This window comes from Ceratotherium simum, chromosome 7 (genome assembly GCF_057802395.1).
Source record: "Ceratotherium simum simum isolate JZ-2026a chromosome 7, ASM5780239v1, whole genome shotgun sequence".
Taxonomy (NCBI): Eukaryota; Metazoa; Chordata; class Mammalia; order Perissodactyla; family Rhinocerotidae; genus Ceratotherium; species Ceratotherium simum.
Window position 1 is genome coordinate 12,058,904 of NC_141906.1, and position 24,240 is coordinate 12,083,143.

At 38.9% G+C, this 24,240-nt stretch overlaps 1 protein-coding gene across 1 annotated transcript in view; it reads right to left on the reverse strand.

The window, feature by feature from the left end:
• The window catches only part of LOC101389158 (L-lactate dehydrogenase C chain), a 51,374-nt gene that overhangs the window by 8,047 nt on the left and 19,087 nt on the right, over window positions 1–24,240 (reverse strand). The window contains exons 5-6 of the mRNA XM_087433118.1: window positions 11,914–12,102; window positions 8,133–8,250 (exon numbers count right to left, since the gene is read on the reverse strand). Of these exons, the coding sequence (XP_087289244.1) occupies window positions 8,133–8,250; window positions 11,914–12,102 (307 nt within the window). The remainder of the gene's footprint in view (window positions 1–8,132; window positions 8,251–11,913; window positions 12,103–24,240) is intronic.

Genomic DNA, 24,240 nt, shown 5'->3' on the forward strand with positions numbered 1-24,240 from the left:
CTATGACATACAACTATCTACTGGGGTTTTGGGGAGAAAAAGGAGGAGGATTGGCAATAGATGTTAGGGCCGGTCTTCCTCAACAAAAAGGGGAGGTTTGGCATGGATGTTAGCTCAGGGCTGATCTTCCTCACAAAAAAAAAAGAGAGAGAGATATTGAAGAATGAAAATGTGTCTATCAAGAAGGCACAGTAATAATAAACAAAAGGGGAAAATAAGCTAGTCCAATTAGTTAAGGATTACCAAAACACCTGTGAGGGAGTCTGATTATCTATTAGATCTATAGATCCTGGTGGTTATAGATATATTAGCTTGTCTTTTTATATGTGTAAAATATTGAAGACATGCTTGTCAAAGGAACTCTCAGGAATATGTGATACAAAGATAATCACCTAGGTCATGGAGTAAAGGGTTAATAGCAAATATGGACACTTGCCAAAAAGGCAGGAGTAGAAGATGACCTTGAGATTGCTTCGACACAAAACAGTTTTCTAGGTAAAAAAATTAGTTAAGCACTGGAGGATTCTGGGAAGATGGCTAAATAGGAAGCACCAGGAATCTATCTCCCTACCTAGACAATAATTGCACTGCCAGAATCTGTCTGATGTAACTATTTTTGGAACTCTAGTCTTTTGAAGCCTGAAACTCCCAGGGGAAGACTTGCACAATAAATTGTGGTTACTTTCAGCCCTTCACACAACAGCAGTCACCCATCCCCCACCTCTAGCAGACAGCTGCTCACACGTTCCTGATGCTCACACGTTCCTGAAGCAGCTTGCACACTGCCTGCAAAAAGGACCCTGTCCTCCAAATATCAGGGGTCTGTGCTCTCATGGCTGATTGCTGCTTCTGATGACAGAGGTATAAACAAACCGGGGGCAGGCATTGTTGTTGCACCTCCCCCAATTGTTGCAAGCCCCTTCCCCTCTGGTGAAGAGACCTCCAGGGAATTTAAAAGGCAGGCACCCTTTCCCCCTCCCCTTCATTTTTCTCTTTTTCCTCTTTTGGGAGCCAGACATCAAAGACTAGGACATACAAAAGCAATTGCATATATGGGAGAAATTAGAAAGTAATCACGCATGCCCAGGGAAAGGCACAGGCTCAGAAAAGACCTAAAAGACCTTAAGATTACACCTCAGGCTGATCGTTGGCACAGAGACAGCCTTCAACAATCAAAAAAAAGGAAAAACAATAACAACAACAAAAACCCCAGCAAACCCAGGGGAAGGGAGAGAATCTGATCTCCAGAGCTACTACATTTTTGGATTCAAATTCCAGTTTTTTCAACAAAAAAAATCCCAAGGCAGGGGCCAGCCTGGCGGTGTAGAGGTTAAGCTCGTGCACTACGCTTTGGCGGCCTGCGGTTCCCAGGTTGGATCCCAGGCACAGACCTACGCACCACTCTTCAAGCCATGCTGTGGTGGCAACCCACATACAAAATAAGAGGAAGATGGGGGCCAGCCCTATGGCGTAGCGGTTAAGTGCGCATGCTCTGCTGCTGGCGGCCCGGGTTCGGATTCCGGTGCACGCTGATGTACCGCTTATCAGGCCATGCTGTGGCGGCGTCCCACATAAAGTAGAGGAAGATAGGCACAGATGTTAGCTCAGGGCCAGTCCTCCTCAGCAAAAAGAGGAGGATTGGCATGGATGTTAGCTCAGGGCTGATCTTCCTTACACACACAAAAAAAATAATAAGAGGAAAATGGACACAGATGTTAGCTCAGGGGCTAATCTTCCTCAGCAAAAAGAGGATGACTGGCAACAGATGTTAGCTCAGGGCCAATCTTCCTCACCAAAAACAAAGAAAAAAAAATCACAAGGCATACAAAGAAATAGGCCCATTCATTCAAAGGAAAAAAATAAATCAACAGAAACTGTCCCTGAAAAAGACCCGACGGCAGACATACTAGACAAAGACTTTAAAACAACCATCTTAAAGACGCTCAAAGAACTTAAGGAAGATGTGGAGTAAGTCAAGAAAACGATGAATGAACAAAATGGAAATATCAATAAAGAAATAGAAAACCTAAATAGAACCCCTCCCCCCAAATTCTAGAGCTGAAAAGCACATAACTGACATAAAAAATTCACTAGAGGGATTCAAAGGCAGATTTGAGCAGGCAGAAGAAAGAATCAGAGAACTTGAAGATAGGACAATGAAAATTATTGAGTCTGAGGAAAAGAAAGAAAAAAGATTGAAGAAAAGTGAACAATAAGATTATCAGCAGATTTCTCATCGGAAACTTCGGAGGCCAGAAGGCAGTGGGCAGATATATTCAAAGTGCTAAAGGAAACAACTGTCAACCAAGAATTTTATATCTTATATCTTACAAAACTATCCTTCAAAAGTGAGGGAGGGGGCCAACCCGGTGGCTGAGTGGTTACAGTTCTGCATGCTCCACTTTGGCAGCCCGGGTTCACCAGTTCAGATCACAGGCACAGACCTACTCCACTCATCAGCCATGCTGTAGAGGCATCCCACATACAAAATAGAGGAAGACTGACACAGATGTTAGCTTGGGGCAACTCTTCCTTAGCAAAAAAAAAAAAAAAAGTGAGGGAGAAATTAAGACATTCCCAAAGAAACAAAAGCTGAGGGAGTTCATCACCACTGGAACTGCCCTGCAAGAAATACTCAAGAGAGTCCAGAAGGGTGAAATGAATAGTAACTTGAAGCCATATGAAGAAATAAAGATCTCAATTAAGGTAAATTCATGGGCAATTATAAAAGCTAGTAATATTGTAACAATGGTTTCTAATTCCACTGTTTGTTTTTGATATAATTTAAGAGACTAATACATTTTTCAAAAACAATTATTAGTCTAAAAGCTAGTATAATTGTGACATTGGCTTGTAACTCAAATTGTTTTCAAATTTAAGAGACTAATGCACTTGAAAAATTATTAGTTTATATTCTGGGGCATACAATGTATAAAGATGCAATTTTGTGACATCAAAAATTGGAAGGGATGAGAATGGAGCTATGGAGGAGCAGGGTTTTTATATGTTGCTGAAATTAAGCTGGCATAAATTCAAATGAGTGTTATAACTTTAGGATGCTAAATGTAATCCCCCATGGGAACCAAAAAGAAAACAGCTATAATAGCTACAGAATATATACAAAAGAAAATGAGAAAGGAATTTAAATATTTCATTACAGAAAAATCAACTAAACACAAAAAAAAGACACTAATGCAGGAAATGAGGAAGAAAAAGCTCTAAGGCATAGAGAAAACAAATAGCACAATGACAAGCTCCTCTTTATCAGTAATTACCTTAAATGTAAATGGATTAAACTCTCCAATCAAAAGATAGAGGTTGGCAGAAGAGATTAAAAACACATGATCCAGGGGCCGGCCTAATGGCACAAGCGGTTAAGTGCACACGCTCCGCTGCAGCGGCCCAGGGTTCGCTAGTTTGGATCCCGGGCGTGCACTGATGCACCGCTTGTCAAGCCATGCTGAGGCGGCGTCCCATATAAAGTGGAGGAAGATGGGCATGGATGTTGGCCGAGGGCCAGTCTTCCTCAGCAAAAAAGAGGAGCATTGGCAACAGATGTTAGCTCAGGGCTAATCTTCCTCAGCAAAAAGAGGAGCATTGGCAACAGATGTTAGCTCAGGGCTAATCTTCCTCAGCAAACAAAAAAGAAAAAAAGAAGACGACTGGGGACACTATTACTGATTCTACAGAAATAAAAAGGATTACAAGAGAGTATCATGAACAATTGTATGCCAAGAAATTGGATAACCTAGATGAAATGCACAAATTCTTAGAAACACAAAACCTATCAAGACTAAATCACGAAGAAATAGAAAATCTGAATGAAACTATAACTCGTAAGGAGATTGATCAGTAATCAAAAATCTCCCGACAAAGAAAAGCCCTGGAGAAGTCCTTTTCAAACTTCTCCAAAAACCTGAAGAGGAGGGAATACTTCTTAACTCATTCAATGAAGCCAACATTACTCTGCTACCAAGGCCAGACAAAGTCACTACAGGCAAAGAAAAAGACAGCCCAATATTCCTTATGAACGCTGATGCAAAAATATTCAACAAAATGCTAGCAAACCAAATTCAGCAGCATATTAAAAAAATTATACACCATGACCAACTGGGATTTATTCCTGGAATGCAAGGATGGTCCAACATACCAAAATCCACCAATGTAACACACCACATTAACAGAATGAAAGGGGGACAACTACACTATTGTCTCAATTGATGCAGAAAAATAATTTGACAAAATTCAACACCCTTTCATGATAAAAACACTCATGAAACTTGGAATAGAAGGAAACTACCTCAACATAATAAAAGCCATATATGAAAAACTCACAGCCAAGATGATACTCAATGGCAAAAGACTGAAAGCTTTTCCTTTAAGATCAGGAAGAAGGCAAGGATACCCACTTTTACCACTTCTATTCAACACAGTATTGGAAATTCTATCCAGGGCAATTAGGCAACAAGAGAAATGAAAGGTAAGGAAGAAGTAAAAGTATCTCTGCTTACAGGTGACATGATCTTATATGCAGAAAACCCTAAAGATTCCACATACACACACAGACACAAAACCTGTTAGAACTAATAAATGAATTCAGCAAAGTTGCAGGATACAAAATAAACATAAAAAATTGCATTTCTATATGATAATGAACAATCTGAAAAGGAAATCAAGAAAACAATCCTATTTACGATAGCATGAAGAAGAATAAAATACTTAGGAATTAACTTAACCAAGGAGGTAAAGAACTTGTACAATGAAAACTACAAACATTGCTGAAAGAAATCAAAGAAGACATAAATAAATGGAAACACGTCCAAGTTCATGGATTGGAAGACTTAATATTGCTCAGATGTCAATACTAGCCAAAATGATCTATAGATTCAATGCAATCTCCCTCAAAATCCCAAAGATATTTTTTGCAGAAATAGAAAAACATCCTAAAATTCATATGGAATCTCAAGGGACTCCAAATAGCTAAAGCAATCTTGAAAAAGAAGAACAAAGCTGAAGGACTCACACTTCCTGATTTCAAAACTTATTACAAAGCTATAGTAATCAAAACAGTGTACTACTAGCATCAAGACAAACATACACACCAATGGAATAGAATAGAGAGCCCAGAAATAAACTTACATGTCTATGGTCAACTGATTTTCAACAAGGGTGCTCAGACCATTGAATGCAGAAGGGACAGTTTTTTCAACAAATGGTGCTGGGAAAACCGGATATTCAAATGCAAAAGAATGAAGTTGGACCCTTACCTAACACCATATACAAAAATTAACTCAAAATGGATCAAAGACCTAAATGTAAGACCTAAAACTATGAAATTCTTACATGAAAACATAGAGCCAAAGCTTCACAACACTGCATTTGGCAATGATTTCTTGGATATAACACCAAAGGCAAGAAAAGAAAAAAGCAGACAAACTGGACTTCATGAAAATTTTAAAATTTTGTGCATCAAAAGATATTATCAACAGAGTAAAAAAGCAACCCACAGAATGGGAGAAAATATTTGTAAATCATATATCTGATATGGAATTAATATCCAGAATACATAGAGAACTCTTAAAACTCAACAATAAAACAACCCAATTAAAAAATGGGCAAAAGACTGTAATAGACATTTCTCCAAAGAAGATATACAAATGGCCAATAAGCACATGATAAGACGCTCAACATCACTAATCATCAAGGAAATACAAATCAAAACTACAACGAGAGGGGCCGGCCTGGTGGCGTAGTGGTTGAGTTCCAGCACTCCGCTTTGGCAGCCCCAGGGTTTGCAGGTTCAGATCCCAGGTACAGACCTACGCACCGCTCATCAAGCCATGCTGTGGCGGCATCCCATATACAAAACAGAGGAAGATGGGCACAGATGTTAGCGCAGGGTCAATCTTCCTCACAAAAAAAAAAACTGCAATGAGATTTCGATCTCACACCCACAAGGATGGCTACTATCAAACAAAATAACAAGCGTTTGGCAAGGATTTGGAGAAATTGGAACCCTTGTGCACCGTTGGTGGGAATGTAAAATGGTATAGCTGCTGTGAAAAAGAGCATGATGGTTTCTCCAAAAAGTAAAAACAAAATTACCATATGGTCCAGCAATTCCTCTTCTGGGTATATACCCAAAATTATTGAAAGCAGAGTCTTGAAGAGATTATCTGTATACTCATGTTCACAGCAGCATTATTCACCATAGCTAAAACACACAAGCAACCCAAGTGTCCATCAACAGATGACTAGATAAGCAATATGTGGTATATACATACAATGGAATATTATTCAGCAGGAAACAATGAGGGATTGTTTCATGGATATAGAGTTTCAGTTTTACAAGATGAAAAGAGTTACTAAATGGATGTTGATGATGGTTATACAACATTATGAACAGTTTTAATACCATTGAACTATACATTTAAAAATGGCTAAGGGCCGGCCCCGTGGCTTAGCGGTTGAGTGCACGGGCTCCGATGCTGGCGACCTGGGTTCGGATCCCGGGTGCGCACTGACGCACAGCTTCTCCGGCCATGCTGAGGCCCGCGTCCCACATACAGCAACTAGAAGGATGTGCAGCTATGACATACAACTATCTACTGGGGCTTTGGGGGAAAAAATAAATAAATAAATAAAAAAGATATCTTGTTATAAAAAAAAAATGGCTAAGATGGTAAATTTTATGTTATGTGTATTTTATCACAAATCAAAATTTGGAAAAAAGAAAATGAATACAAAAATTAGTTAAGATAAATGTGGAATATTAACCATAACAGAACTAGGTTATCAGCATTGTATATTATGTAACCCTTGATTTGTGCATTGCACCAGGGCTAGAAGACAGGGAGCAAGCATGCAGATCTGAAGGGCTACGTGACAAGAACTGTATTAAAAAACTGCTGGGAAACACAGGCAGCAGCTTTTCCGTGCTGGGGTAGTCTGCCCTCATCCCTTCACCTGAGTGTGCCCACGCAGTGATGGGGCCTGGAAGCTACACCTGAGCATTTGCAGTCCTCCCACAGAAAATGCTAATACTGTCCAGTATCCTTTCACTGTGCTAGATAAACTTATTGCTCAGTTAAGGTCTGTGATGTCCTGTTAGTTTGACAGTCTGCACTTCAGACCACTATTAGTAACCACGTACTTTTTAATTTTTATTTTTTATAATTGTGGCAAAATTTGCCATTTTAACCATTTTTAAGCGTACAGTTCAATGGCATTAAGTACAACTATTACCACTATCTTCTCCAGAACTTTTTCATCTTCCCAAACTGAAACTCTGCACCCATTAAAGTGGTCATGTGCTTTTATGATCAGAAAACAAAATAATTTATTTTTTTAAACCAAAAGGCATTTAGAGAATAAAAACTCATGCATAATCACTTTTTTGTTATATTGTGTGCCTATTTAGTCTCTGCCCTAATTCTTATACATTTTTGTAGAGTTGTTATCATAAATATACATAGACTTGCAGCTTTTATAGATTTAATATTCCAGTTTTGAATATCCAAAAGTGATTTCTAAGATCTATAACTGCTACTAATATGTAACTTCGCAAAAGCAGGAAGGAGAATCATGCGTGTTGTCAGGGCTGAGGTATACAGAGTCAGACACTTCATTTATAAGTGAACATCTGATCACCTGCACGCTTCATTTGATGAATACTTAGTAAGTCCGTGGTACTGTTCTAAGCATTTTACATGTACTATCTCATTACTCTTCATAATAGCCCTGTAAGGTAGGCCCTATTATTACCTCCATTTTAAAGATGAAGAAACTGAGCTTTTGATATTTTAAATAATTTCCCAATATTGCACCACTAATAAATGGTGAAGCCAGATGTCAAACCTGGGTAACCTAGTTCCAAAGTCCACGCTCATAATCACTATGCTATATTGCCTTCAATTACGTATGCATTCCTATGAAATGATAAGTACATTTTCTTTTTGAAAAATGCCCCCCAAAGAAAGCTGTGCATAATATAAGTCTGAATTTGGGGATTTTCAGAAGGTTAGAGTTATTTATCTCACAAAAAGCAAAGCTCAACTATGTACTTCTTGTCTGTTCGATCTGTTCTTAAGACTGATTACTAAGGCATTACAAAATTGAATGAGTACTGTTACCTTTCAACAACTTGTCTATGGATATTTTTCCACTGGTCCTTTTCTGAATCAGTTCCTAATTTAGGGTCTAGAGTCTTCAGAGCAACACCAGCAACATTCACCCCACTCCATAAGGGCACTAAAAGAAACATATCTCAGGATGAACTCTTCTTCCCAGTACTGCATTAGTTGTTTCAGATCAGTGGGGTTTTTTTAAAAATAAAATTAGGTTACTACCTTATATCACATAAAAAAAATAAGTTTCAAATGGACAAAAGAGAGAAATGTAAAAACTAAAATTATAAAGTATTAGAAAAATAAGTAGTAGAATGTATTTGTAATTGTGAGGTATAGAAGGTATTTTAAAGCAAGATACATGGGCCGGCTCCGTGGCTTAGTGGTTAAGTGCGCGCGCTCTGATGCTGGCGGCCCGGGTTCGGATCCCGGGCACACCCCGAGGCACCACTTCTCCGTCCAGCGCGGGGCCGAGTCCCACGTACAGCAACTAGAAGGATGTGAACCTATGACATACAACTATCTGCTGGGGCTTTGGGGGGAAAAAAATGAATAAATAAAATCTTTAAAAAAATAATAATAAAATAAAAAAAAAATAAAGCAAGATACAAATACAGAATCCACAAATAAAAGGATTGATAAGAAAAGATAAACTATTATCAGCAAAGAGGGAAAAGAACAACAAATTAATACCATACTTCTCAACAGAGAAGAGGAGGCAATAATTGTCCATCTAGAATCTCTTATGCAGTTAAACTGTCATTCAAGAATGGGGTAAAACTAAAACACTTTCACACAAACAACACCAAGAGGATAAACTTCAGGGAGAAAGAAGTGAATCCAGAAAAAGGAGTTAGAAGCAGGAAATAAAGATAAGCAATAAAACTGGCAAACACATACATAAATGGAAATAGGTATTGACTACGCAAATAATAATTGTAACTAGTTAGGGGGATATAAAAACAGGATGAGGGCCAGCTCCGTGGCTTAGCGGTTAAGTGCGCGTGCTCCGATGCTGGTGGCCCGGGTTCGGATCCCGGCCGTGCACCGACGCACTGCTTCTCCGGCCATGCTGAGGCCGTGTCCCACATACAGCAACTAGAAGGATGTGCAACCATGACACACAACTATCTACTGGGGCTTTGGGGGGAAAATAAATAAATAAATAAATAAATTTAAAAAAACGTCTATATCAATAACATTTAAAAAAAAAAAAAAAAAAACAGGATGAAACCAGAAAAGTAGTTAATCATTACATATATTACAGAAAGAGGGTGATCAAATGTAAAGCATTGTAAGGTCTTTGTATTGTCACAAAGAAGAATAAAGACAGTAATTATTTTGAGGTCAAGTATGAATGTTAAAATTTATAGGTAACTACTTACAAAGTGAGTGTATAATTCAAAGTAGTGGAGGAAATTAAAGAAAATTTAATTGATACAATAGAAAGCAGAAGAAGAGAAAAGAAACAAAAGAAAGGCTCACTAAATGGAATACTAAATATATTCAAATTAATCAGAATATACTGATTTTTAAAAAATAAAATCATTGAATATTAATATAAAAAATTAAAACATCTGGGGGGCTGGCCCGGTGGCGCAAACGGTTAAGTGCGCGCACTCCGCTGTGGCGGCCTGGGGTTCACCAGTTCGGATCCCGGGCGTGCACCAACGTACCGCTTGGCAAGCCATGCTGTGGCAGCGTCCCATATAAAGTGGAGGAAGATGGGCATGGATGTTAGCCCACAGCCAGTCTTCCTCAGCAAAAGAAAAAGAGGAGGGTTGGCAGATGTTAGCTCAGGGCCGATCTTCCTCAAAAAAAAATTAAAACACCTGGGAAAATTATTTGTAATGACTTTCAGGAGGAAGAACTGAGTTAAGGCAATAACACAAGTCAACAGTCAAATTAAGGCACCGGTCAAAGAAGTATTTGTCCAAGTGTAGGGGCACTAGCCTGCGTGCCCTTTAAGAGCCATTGTCCTTGAGGTTCCTTGTCTGCGCTGCAATCCAGCACTCATGATGATAACAGTCCTGGGCTGGGCTAAATCAGCTGTTTTCTTGTGAGAGAGTTGGCACAGAGACGCTTACGGTCTGAGAGAACACAGAGGCCCTCTGGGCGGGATGGGGCGTGCTCTGGTCTTTCGAATGCAGGTCATACAGGGACAATCCCCCTTGGGAAGCATGCAGCCTTTGTTCCTCTGCCTACTTAAGCAAGCTTCTCTCAGGTGGTGGTTGCAGGAGCACATTTCCTGTCCAGCCAGACACCACTGGACCTTCCCTGTAAGTAACTCCCAATAAACCCATGCGTCTCATTCGCTGTCTCCAGGTCTTTTCTTTGGTCTCTACGCAACCTATCCCGCCCTGCTCACCCAGGCAGGTGTGTGGCAGAACACCAAGTCAAATCAAAAGTATTTATTATGGGCCAGCCCCGTGGCTTAGCGGTTAAGTGCGCGCGCTCCACTACTGGCAGCCCGGGGTTGGATCCCGGGTGCGCACCGACGCACCGCTTCTCCGGCCATGCTGAGGCCACGTCACACATACAGCAACTAGAAGGATGTGCAACTACGACGTACAACTATCTACTGGGGCTTTGGGGGGCGGAAAAAAGGAGGAGGATTGGCAATAGATGCTAGCTCAGGGCCGGTCTTCCTCAGCAAAAAGAGGAGGATTAGCACAGATGTTAGCTCAGGGCTGATTTTCCTCACAAAAAAAAAAAAAAAGTATTTATTATACTATGACCCTTGAAGTATAAAGTAGAGGGAAGGGCTGGTTAAATGTTTTGAATAAACAAATGATTGAATGAATAAACAAATGGTCCCTATTCTCAATGAGTTTATTGCCATTACGGAAAGAAGATTTACACATATGACACAATTAGAGAACACTGTAAGAAATATAAAGTTCTAATTGTGTAGCAGAGATTAAACGTTTAAGCTCAGAAAAGAAAAAGGTTGGTGTGGCCTACGTAATAGCATAAGTCACATATTATATAATTTTATTTATATGAAAAATCTGGAATAAACAAATCTCTACAGTCAGAAAGTAGATTAGTGGTTGCCTGGGGCCGAGATGGGGGTGAGTGCAGGAGTGGGAGTTTCTTTTTAGGGTGATGAAAATGTTCTATAATTAGATTGTAGTGATGGTTGCACAATTCTGTGAATATACTAAAAAACCAGTGAATTATAAACTTTAAATGAGTCAATTTTATGGTATGTGAAATATATCTTAATAATAATGCTATTTCAAAAATCACACTAAATGAAAGTGCTCCAGATAAGAGAAATATTCATTGACTTTTAAAACAGCTATACCGCCTATGCACTATTTTATGAGAGGAAGCTAAATCAATGATGCAAAAGACTGAAAGTAAAGAAACAGAAAAAGATAGATACACGAGGGAAATACCAATAAAAGTTGTGCAGCTATATTAGTATCAGAAAAAGTAGACTTCAAAGAAAATAAGTATTATTAGAGATAAGAAGTGTGATTACGGGGCCGGCCTGGTGGCACAAGCTGTTAAGTGCACGTGCTCTGCTGCGGTGGCCCGGGGTTCGCAGGTTCGGATCCCCGGCGCGCACCGACGCATTGCTTGTTAAGCGATGCTGTGGCAGCGTCCCATATAAAGTGGAGGAAGATGGCCACGGTTGTTAGCTCAGGGCCCATCTTCCTCAAGAAAAAAGGGGAGGATTGGCATCAGATGTTAGCTCAGGTTTAGTCCTCCTCACAAAAAAAAAAAAAAAAAAAAAAAAAGAAGTGTGATTACATAATGATAATAGGTTTACACTTACCACTAGAATCACCATGTTCTCCAATAATCCAACCATGGCAGCTTGTGGGATGGACACCCAACTTCTCTCCAATTATGTAACGGAAACGAGCAGAATCTAGATTACAACCGCTTCCAATGACACGAGTGGCAGGTAAGCCACTTAGCTTCCAGACCACATATGTCAAAACATCCACTAGGAAGAACAATTTTTTGTTAGAAAAAATTCATAGTAACTTCCTTTTATAATTTGCTTTCCTGAAAGATAGATCAATTATCTTCGAGTCAAATACAGATTCATTACAGAGTTCAAAGTGAAGCAAATCAACAAAGAAACATGGATAATCTCTCACACAGGTTGTAAAAAGGTTTAATTATTCATTATTATAATTTTAAAACAAAAAAAATCTCTTTTGAGATAATGTATGTGCCTATCTGTATATTTAATCAGTCAGTTAATTCTACCTCCTTAATATCATCTACATTTTTCCTGTCCATCACCACAGCCTCATCTAAGCTATCAGCATCTCCCACTTAGAATAAGCCCACATGTATGCCCAGGGCTGTATACAGGTGTGTGCATGCTCAGGAAAAACATCAGAAAATCCTAAGCTTTAGCTCTGTCTGACCTTGAGGCTCTGTGAAAGCAGGAAGTGAAGGCGAAGGCACAGTTGTAAACCACTTGGCTGAGCGCTGAAGGCATGCCCCAACATGCACACAAAGCTCTCTAACAAAGACTGGGAGATATTTTTTGGTTCCAAACAGTTAAGGAAAATTCTGTCCATTTATTAGCTGACCACTAAGTGGAAAAAAGACTTCTGTGGCCACATATAACAAAGAATACAGACTTATAGAATCAGTTCATAAAAGTCATGAAACAAACAACAACTACAATAAGCATCAATAAAAACAAACTGTGGGAGGAGAGAATTTGATTTACAGAGTTTTCATATTATAATTTTTTTTTTTTTTTTGGTGAGGAGGATTAGCCCTGAGCTAACATCTGTTGCCAATCCTCCTCTTTTTGCAGAGGAAGACTGGCCCTGGGCTAACATCCGTGTCCACCTTCCTCTACTTTATATGTGGGATGCCTGCCACAGCATGGCTTGATAAGCAGTGCATAGGTCCACACCCGGGATCTGAACCTGCGAACCCCGGGCCACCGAAGCAGAGCATGCAAACTTAACCACTATGCCTCCAGGCCGGCCCCCATATTATAATTTTTTTAATGTACAATTTTCAACAAAAAATTACAAGGCATGAAACAAAACAAGGAAATATGAACCATACAAAGGAAAAAAGCAATCAATATAAACTGTCCATGAGGAAGCCTAGACACTGAACAACTAACCCATCGTCAAGTCCACTGATTCTTTCTTCTGCCTTCTCAATCTGATACTGAGCCCCTTTAGTGAATTTTCATTTCAGTTCACGTTTCAATTCGAGAATTTCTATTTAGTTCGGTTTTATAATTTCTATTTATTAATATTCACTATTTGGTGAGACATCAGTCTCATATTTCCTTTAGTTCTTTAGATATGATTTGCTTTAGCTCTTCAAAAATAATTAAAATAGTTGATTTAAAGTATTTGGTAAATTTTTGATCAATTACTCTGGCGAGGACTTCCAGCATGATGTTGAATAGAAGTGGTGAAAGCAGGCATCCTTGTCTTATTTCTGATCCTAGGGGAGAAACCACTCAGTCTTTCACCATTGAGTATAACGCTAGCTGTGGGTTTTTCAAAAATATCTTTTACCAGGTTGAAGAAATTTCCTTCTGTTCATACTTTACTGAGAGATTCTTTTTTAAAATCATCATTGGGTGTTGAATTTTGCTGAATGCTTTTTCTGCACCTATTAATCCTTTTATGATTATATAATATTCTTCTTTGTCTCTAGTAACAATTTTTGTGTTAAAGTATAATTTCTCTGATATCAGTAAAGCCACTCCAGCTCTCTCGGTTCCTGTTTATATGAAAGATCTTTTTCCATCCTTTTACTTTCAACTTATTTGTGTCTTTAAATCTAAAGTGAGTCACTTGCAATTAGGCAAGAAAAAGAAATAAAACGCATCCAAATTGGAAAGAAAGAAGTAAAACTATCTCTATTTGCAGATGATGCGATCCTATATATAGAAAATTCTAGGGGCCGGCCCCGTGGCTTGGTGGTTAAGTGAGCGCGCTCCACTGCTGGCGACCCGGGTTCGGATCCCGGGCTCGCACCGACGCACTGCTTCTCCGGCCATGCTGAGGCCGCGTCCCACATACAGCAACTAGAAGGATGTGCAGCTATGATACACAACTATCTACTGGGCCTTTGGGGGGAAAAAATAAATAAATAAAATCTTTAAAAAAAAAAAAAAAAAAAAGAAAATTCTAAAGAATCCACAAACACACACAAAAATCTATTACAGCTTATAAATTAATTCAGTAAAGTTGCAGGATATAATATCAACACTTGAAAATCAGTTGTATTTCTATATTCTAGCAATGAACAATCCAAAAAGGAAAATAAGAAAAAAATTCAATTTACGGTAGAATCAAAAATAATAAAATATTTAGGAATAAATTTAATCAAGCAAGTGCAAGACTTGTGCACTGAAAACTACAAAACACTGCTGGAAAAAAATTAAAGAAGACATAAATAATGGAAACACACCCCATGTTCATGGATTGGGAAAATTACTATTGTTAAGATGATAATACTCCCCAAAGCAATTGACAGATTCGATTCAATCCCTATCAAAATTCCAAAGGCCTTTTTTACAGAAATGAAAAAAATGCATATGAAATCACAAGGGGCCCTGAATAGTGAAAACAATCTTGAAAAAGAAGAGCAAAGCTGAAGGACTCATACTTCCTGATTTCAAAACTTACTACAGAGGTACAGTAATCAAAACAGTATTATACTGGCATAAGGAAAGACATATCAATTAATGAAATTGAATTGAGAGTCCAGAAATAAACCCACTCATCTATGGTCAATTTACTTTAGACAAGGGTGCTAAGACCATTCCGTGGGGAAAGAATAATCTCCTCAACAAATATTGTTGGGACAACTGGATATCCACATGCAAAAGAATGAAGCTTGACCCTTACCTCACACCATGTACAAAGCTAATTCAAAATGGATCAAAAACCTAAATATAAGAGCTAGAAACATAGGGATAAATCTTCATGACCTTAGATTTGGCAATGATTTCTTAGGTATGACAGCAAAAGCATAAGTAATAAAAAGAAAAATAGATAAATTGAATATCAAAATTAAACATTTTTGTGCCTCAAAGTACACTATCAAGAGAGGGAAAAGACAACCCACAGAATGGGAGAATATATTTGTAAATTATGCATCTGATAAGAGTCTTGTATCCAGAATATATAAAAAAATCTTATTACTTAACAACCAAAAGACAAACAACCTGGTTTAAAAATGAGCAAAGAACTTTAACAGATGTATCTCCAATGGAGATATACAAATGGCCAACAGGCATTGAAAAGATGTTCAACATAATTAGGCAGTAGGGAAATGCAAATCGAAACCACAATGAGCTAACACTTCACATCCACTAGGATAGCTAAAATTTAAAAATATAGAACATAACAAGTGTTGGTGGGGATATGGAGAACTGGAACATTTACACATTGCTGATGGGAATGTAAAATAGTACAGCCACTATGGAAAACAGTTTGGCAATTACACACTAATTAAAGATAGAATTACCATATGACCCAACATTTCTACTCCTAGGTATATACCCAAAAGAATTGAAAACAGGGGTTCAAACAAAAATTTGTACATGAATGTTCACAGCAGCACTATTCACAATAGCCCAAAAGTAGAAACAACTCAAATGTCCATCAACTGATGAATGGCTAAACAAAATGTGGTATATCTATACAGCGGAATATTATTCAGTCATAAAAAGGAATGAAGTACTGATGCACGCTGCAACATGGATGAACCTTGAAAATATTATTAAGTGAAAGAAGCCAGAGACAAAAGGACACACATTGTACGTCTCATTTATATTAAAAAATCAGAATAGGCAAATCCAGACACAGAAAGCAAATTAGTGTTTGCCAGGAGATGGATGGGGGGAATGGAAAGTGACTGCTTAATGGGTACAGGGTTTCCACTTTGGATGATGAAAAAGTCTGGGCACTAGACAGTGGTAGGGGTTGCACAAAATCAAATGTACTTAATGCCACTGAATTATACACTTTAAAGTGGTTAAAATGGTAAATTTTATGTTATGTGTATTTTGCCATAATAAAAAAATAGACTTTAACTCAAAAATTATTAGTAGAGACAAAGAAAGACATTATATAACAAAGGGTCAATAGATGCAGAAAAAAGCATTTGATAAAATTCAACACTCATTTATGATTAAAAAAATAAAACTATCTGCAACTATGAAGAGAAGGGAATTTCATGAAAAACTCACATTAAACATCATAATGATGAAAGACTGAATGCCTTCTCCATAAGATAAGGAACTAGGCAAGTATGTCCACTCTCAACACCTGTTGTGTAAGGGTGTCATGGACACATTACCACTAATACCAGAGGGTACTTAGAAGCAGAGAAGTAGGGAACCATACTCTGTACACTGAACCCTAATTATTTCACAGAATAGGTTAGGCACAGATCTTCTGTATACAAAATGTCCAAGTGCAGAGGAGCCTCCCTTGGCAGGCAAGCTGGATATTCTCTTGAAACTCCTCAAAGAGCAAGAATGAGCCCCCCACACACACACTATGTTACATATCTATATGTTAGCTTTAGAGGGGGAAGGGAACTGTTAGTTTCCTTAAGTACCAAATTTATCAAGGAATAGCTGGGTCTAGGAACAATGGTAAGGAGAACGCATTGCCAAGGCCAAGGTCTACATACCCAGGGCCCTAAAAACAACCCTGTATGCCAGGAATGCTGATATCAGCTTAAGGCCTTGCTGTCTCTCCACAGGCTGGCTCAGTTCAGCTGATCCAGCTCTCTGTTAAGCTACCAAGAGGAGGGAGGAAATAGGCCTCCAGGGTCATGCAGATTTGTCTCTGGTCACTACCTATATTCGCTGTTGTACTGGAGGTCCTAACCAGTGAAATGAGGCAAGAAAATAAGAAGGTCTTCAAATTGGAAAGGAAGAATTAAGACTAGTAAGACTGGGGGGCCGGCCCGGTGGTGCAAGCGGTTAAGTGCGCGGACTCCGCTGCAGCGGCCCAGGGTTCTCCAGTTCGGATCCCAGGCGTGCACTGACGCACCACTTGGCAAGCCATGCTGTGGCAGCATCTCATACAAAGTGGAGGAAGATGGGCATGGATGTTAGCCCAGGGCCAGTCTTCCTCAGCAAAAAAAAAAAAGAGGAGGATTGGCAGATGTTAGCTCAGGGCCGATCTTCCTCAAAAAAAAAAAAAAAGAAGAAGGTCTTCAAATTGGAAGGGAAGGATTAAAACTAGTAAGACCAGGGGCCGGCCCAGTGGTGCAAGTGGTTAAGTGCGCATGCTCCGCGGTGGTGGCCCAGGGTTCACCGGTTCAGATCCTGGGTGCGCACCGACGCACCGCTTGTCAAGCCATGCTGTGGTGGCGTCCCATATAAAGTAGAGGAAGATGGGCATGGACGTTAGCCCAGAGCCAGTCTTCCTCAGCAGAAAAAAAAAAAAAAGAGGAGGATTGGCAGATGTTAGCTCAGGGCCGATCTTCCTCACAGAAAAAAAAAACTAGTAAGACTGTGTTTGCAGATGACATAATAATGTACAGAGAATATCCTAAGAATTTAAAGAGAATTACTAGGGGCTGGCCCCGTGGCTTAGCGGTTAAGTGTGCATGTTCCACTGCTGGCGGCCCCGGTTCGGATCCCGGGCGTGCACCGACACTCCGCTTGTCCGGCCATGCTGAGGCCACGTCCCACATACAGAAACTAGAAGGATGTGAAGCTATGACATACAACTATGTACTGGGGCTTTGGGGGAAAAAATAAACAAATAAAATCTTTAAATAAATAAATAAATAAATAAAGAGAATTACTAGATTTAATCAGTGAATTTAACAATGTTTCAAGATACAAGGTCAATACATAAAAACCAATAGTATTTCTATATACTAGCAATAAAAAATTGGAAAATGAAATGTAAAGAACAATTCCTTTTATAATAGCATCAAAAACATGAAATATTTAGGGATAATTTAACAAAATTTGTGCAAGACCTATACCCTGAAAACTATAAATCATTGCTAAAAGAAAATAAAGAAGAGATAAATAGAGATATGCAATATTCATAGATTAGAAGACTCAATAATGTTAAGATATCAAACTCTCCAAATTTATGTATAGATCTAACACGACGCCAATTAACATTCCAGCATGTGTTTGTATAGAAATTGACAAACTAATTCTAAAATTTACGCAGAAATGCAAACAACACATAATATCCAAAGTAATTTCAGAAAAGTAGAACAAGGAGAATTTACATTAACTGATTTAAAGATTTAGTGTAATGAAGATAGTGTGGTAATAAAACAATATTTATGGAGATTAATGGAAAAAACAGACAATCCAGAGATAGACTCACATGATATTTGATATTTGATATACATGATAATTTTCTTTTTTTTTTAATTTTTTGTTTATTGTAGTAACATTGGTTTATAACATTGTATAAATTTCAGGTGTACATCATTATACTTCTATTTCTGTGTAGATTACATCATGTTCACCACCCAAATACTAATTACAACCCATCACCACATACATGTGCCGAATTATCCCTTTCCCCCTCCTCCCTCCCTTCTTCCCCTCTGGTAACCACCAATCCAATCTCTGTCTCTATGTGTTTGTTTGTTGTTGTTATTATCTACTACTTAATGAGTGAGATCATAGGGGATTTGACCTTCTCCCTCTGACTTATTTCACTTTGCATAATACCCTCAATGTCTGGGCTGGCCCCGTGGCTTAGCGGTTAAGTGCACACGCTCCGCTGCTGGCGGCCCGGGGTTCGGATCCCCGGTGCGCACTGACGCACTGCTTCTCCGACCATGCTGAGGCCGCGTCCCACATACAGCAACTAGAAGGATGTGCAGCTATGACATACAACTATCTACTGGGGCTTTGGGGGGAAAACAAATAAATAGATAAAATCTTTAAAAAAAAAATACCCTCAATGTCCATCCATGTTGTCACAAATGGCTGGATTTCATCGTTTCTTATGGCTGAGTAGTATTCCATTGTGTATATATACCACATCTTCTTTATCCATTCGTCCCTTCATGGGCACTTAGGTTGCTTCCAAGTCTTGGCTATTGTGAATAACGCTGCAATGAACACAGGGGTGCGTGTATCTTTATGCACTGGTGTTTTCAAGTTCTTTGGATAAATGCCCAGCAGTGGAATAGCTGGATCATATGGTAGTTCTATCCTTAATTTTTTGAGGAATCTCCGTACTGTTTTCCACAGTGGCTGCACCAGTGTGCGCTCCCACCACCAGTGTATGAGAGTTCCCTTCTCTACATGATAATTTTCAACAAAGTTGTCAAAGCAATCAAATGGGAAAAAAGTATTTTCAACAAATGTTGCTACAACAACTGGATATCTCTATTGAAAAAATGAACATCAACACTCACATCAAACACTAAATTAATATGAAATGAATCATAGTCCTAAATATAAAAGATAAAACTATCAAACTTATAGAAGATAACATAGGAGAAAATCTTTAGACTTAGGGTAGGCAAAGGTTTCTTAGCTAGGACTCAAAAGAGCATAAAATATAAATAAGAAATTGATAAACTAGACTTCACCAAAATTAAAAACTTTACTCTTTGAAAGTTACCATTAAGAACACAAAAAGGCAAGCCATACATTGAGAGAAACTATATGCAATACTTATATCTGACAAAGGGACTTGTATTCAGTATATATAAAGAACTCTTACAATTCAATAACTAAAGGACAAAAGATCTAATTTTAAAATATGGGCAAAAGATTTGAATTGACCCTTCACACAAGAAAATATACTAATAGCCAATGAACACATGGAAGGTTACTCAACATCTTTGATCATCAAGGGAATACAAATTAAACCATAATGATATTGGAATGTTTAAAAATAACAAAAATAACGATATCAAATGTGGGCAAGAATGTGGAACAACTAGAACTCTTACAGTGCTGATAAGATTGTAAAATGGAATGATCACTTTGAAAAATTGTTTGGCAGTTTCTAATAGAGTTAAACATATACCTACCATATAACCCATCTTTTTTACTCTCAGGTATTTACCCAGAGAAATAATGACATACATCCACGCAAATACTTGTTTACAAATGTTTACAGCAGCTTTATTCATAATAGCCAAAAACTGGAAATAACCTAAATATCTATCAACAATAGATAAACAAAAGAGTATTTAAAATGTATAAACAAAAGAATTACCCTTTTTTTTTTCCCCCAAAGCCCCAGTAGATAGCTGTACGTCATAGTTGCACATCCTTCTAGTTGCTGTATGTGGGACACGGCCTCAGCATGGCCGGAGAAGCGGTGTGTCGGTGCGCGCCCAGGATCTGAACCCCGGGCCGCCAGCAGCAGAGCTTGCACACTTAACCGCTAAGCCACGGCCCAGCCCAAGAATTACTCTTCATCGATAGAAAGGAACAAATCACTGATACACCCAACATGGATGCATCCCAAAATAATCATGCTGGGTGAAAGAAGCCAGACAGGAAAGACTACATTCAGTATGATTTATTTATATAAAATTTCAGAAAAAGGAGTCAGAGGTGGAATGAGGGATGCAAAGGGGCACAAGAAAACTTTAAGAGGTAATGGAAATGTTCTTATCTTGATTATGGCAGTGGTTTCATGGGTGATTACATCTATCAAAACTCACTGTGGAGTAATGTAAACAACATGGCCAAATAAGATATACCCCATTCGTAAACACACACCACGCCCCACCCCCAGCATTAACAACAACAATTTTGCATCTATCCATGGACAAAAGTGTCTTTGTGGGAGCTCTGGGATCCAGCACCATATGCAAGGGAGCCAGGAGGAGCCTCTCCCACCTCAGTGTCAGGTAATAGACATACAGCCCTAAGTCCCAGCTGTGGATCCTGCAGTGGCCTATGAGCCAGGCCATCTTGGCTGCAGTCCAGGAGCTCCTGGAGAACAATGCCTTAGATAACCACCCACAGACAAGACAGCCTTTGTGGAAGTCCAGGTTTCCAGCAGAGAAGTTCCAGCACGTCATTGGAGCAAAAAAAAAAGAAAATGAATTTGGATGCACTGGACATGATAAGAGGAATAGTTTGACTTTACCTCTATCACTCCTCCCACAAGGCAGCACAGCTCAGTGCCAAGAGAGACCTTCATAGTCCATGGTTACTCTCATGGGGGAAAGTGAGAGTATGTGAGTAAGCACCCAGCTTCCCTAGCTGTGCAGATCACTGCCAAAGAAACCCATTTCTCTCTCATCCCATCCAGAGTACAAAGTCCTTGAGCTGCATGACTTGGGGGGTAGGTAGAAAAGCCTGGAACAGTGGCAGGTAGAACTCTCAGAGAGCATTAAAGGGATGTGGATCCTATCAACTATGTCATGCCCTCCATCAGGAAGCCCACCCATGAGCCGCTGGGGATGCCTTGCCCACAGATCCCTCCAACTGACCCATGGGCACCCCCAGCACCCAATGCACCTCACCCACCCACACACACCCTGTGGCTGGCTCCCTGTGTGCACTCCCAATGGCAACAAGTGTGAGCTTTGACAAAAAGCCAGTGAACACAGGCAGAAAGCCAGTCCAAAGCTGCAGGTCAGGGAAAGATCACAAACTTAAGCTTTAGCTATGTCCTTGAGAAAGCACAAGGGAGGCTGTCAGCACCTGGTCTACTGCATCAAGGTTTGAGAGAAGACATACAAGCTTAAGAATTCTGCCACAACAGGGAGTAAGAAGCATGGAGCAGGCATATACAGAGAATGTCTTAGAAAGCCTCAGAATCACTAGCAAGGCTGACAGAAGGTATTTCTCTCCTGAAGTCAGTTGGTAAATACTGGAGGAGGTGGCTGCTACTTCAAATGCAAAGACAGCAACACAGGACTTCAAGAAACATGAAAAATCAAGGAAACATGATACCACTAAAGGATCACAATAATCTGCCAGTAACCAACCCCAAAGACATGGAGATCTGTGATTTATCCAATAAAGAATTCAAAATGGCTGTTTTAAAGAAGCTAAATGAGCTACAAGAAAACACAGAAAGATAATTCAGTGAAATCAGGAAAACTATATCTGAACAGAATGAGAAATTGAACAAAGAGATAGAAATCATACAAAAGAACCCAACAAATTCTAGACCTGAAGAATACCATGAAAGAAATGAAAACTGCAATAGAGAGCATCAACATCAGAATGGATCAAGAAGAAGAAAGAATCTGTGAATTAGAAGACAGGCCATTTGAAATTATCCAGTCAGAGGAGAACAGAGAAAAAAGAATGAAAAAGAGTGAAGACAGCCTACGTGATCTATTGGATTTCACCAAAAGAAAAAATCTGTACATTATTGGAGACCCAGAAGAGAGGGAGATGGGGGCAGAAAGCTTATTTAAAGAAATAATGGCTGAGAAATTCTCAAATCTGGGGATAAATTTGTATATCCAAGTTCATGAAGCTCATAGGTCACCAAACAAACTCCACTGAAAGATATCTTCTCCAAGACACATAACAAAACTGTCAAAAATCAAAGACAAAGAGAGAATCTTAAAAGAAGCAAGAGAAAAGAAGCTTATAACTTACAAGAGAACTACCATAAGGCCATCAGTGGACTCCTCAGAGAAACCTTACAGGCAAGGTGAGAGTGGGATGATAAATTCAAAGTGCTGAAAGAAAAAACTGCCAACAAAGAAAACTCTATCCAGCAAAGTTGTCATTCAGAAAAGAAGGAAGGATAACATTTTTCCCAGATATACAAAAGCTGAAGGAGTTTATCACCACTAAATATGCCTTACAAGAAATGCTGAAAGGAGTTCCTCAAGCTGAAATGAAAGGATGCTAATTAGTAACATGAAAATACACAATACACTGGTAAAGCCAAGCACATAGTTGAATTCAGAATACTCTAACACTGTAATATGGTTGTATACTAACCACTTAACTCTAATAAAAGTCAAAGGACAAAAGTATTAAAAATAACTACACAATAATTTGTTAATGAACACACAATATAAAAAAAGGTAAGTTGTGACATCAAATCTAAAAAACAAAGCAAATGAACAAACAAACAGAAACAGACTGATAAATACAGAAAATAAACTGGTAGTTGCCAGAGGAGAGGGTGTTGGGGGTGGGCGAAACAGGTGAAGGGGATTAAGAGATACAAACTTCTAGTTATAAAATAAATAAGTCATGGGATTGTAAGGTACAGCATAGGGTATATAGTCAATAACATTGTAATAATTTTGTATGGTGACAGATGGTAACTAGACTGATTGTGGTGATCATTTCATAATGTACATAAATATCAAATCACTATGATGCACACCTGAAATTAGTATGATACTATATATCAATTATACTTCAACAAAAAAATTTAAAATAAAAAATAAATAAATTATGGCATCAAAAAACTTAAAAGGGGGGAGTAAAAGGATAGAGTTTTTGTATGTGATTGCAGATAACTTGTTATCAGTGTAATATAGACGGTTACATCTATAATATGTTTTATGTATGCCTCATGGTAACTACAAAGTGAAAACCTAGAGTATAAACACAAAAGATAAAGCAATCAAAGCATACCACTGAGGACAGTCATCAATTTACAAAGGTAGGCAGCAAAAGAGGAAGAAAGGAACAAGGAAACTACAAAACAGCCAGAAAACAATTAATACAATGGCATTAGGTGGCCAGCCCTGTGCCGTAGTGGTTAAGTTTGTGCGCTCCACTTCAGCGGCCCAGGGTTCATAGGTTTGGATCCTGGGCACGGACCTATGCACGACTTATCAAGCCATGCTGTGGCAGGCATCCCACATATAAAGTAGAGGAAGATGGGCATGGATGTTAGCCCAGGGCCAATCTTCCTGAGCAAAAAGAGGAGGATTGGCAACAGATGTTAGCTCAGGGCTAATCTTCCTCACACACACACACACACACACACACACACACACACACAAAATGGCATTACTAAGTCCTTACCTAACAATAATTACTCTAAATATAAATGGATTGAGTTCTCCAGTCAAAAGGCATAGAGTGGCTGGATGGTTTAAGAAAACACCACCCAATTATATGCTGCCTAGAAGAGACCCACTTCAGCTTTAAGGACACACATAGGCTTGAAATGAAGAGATGTTAAAAGATATTCCC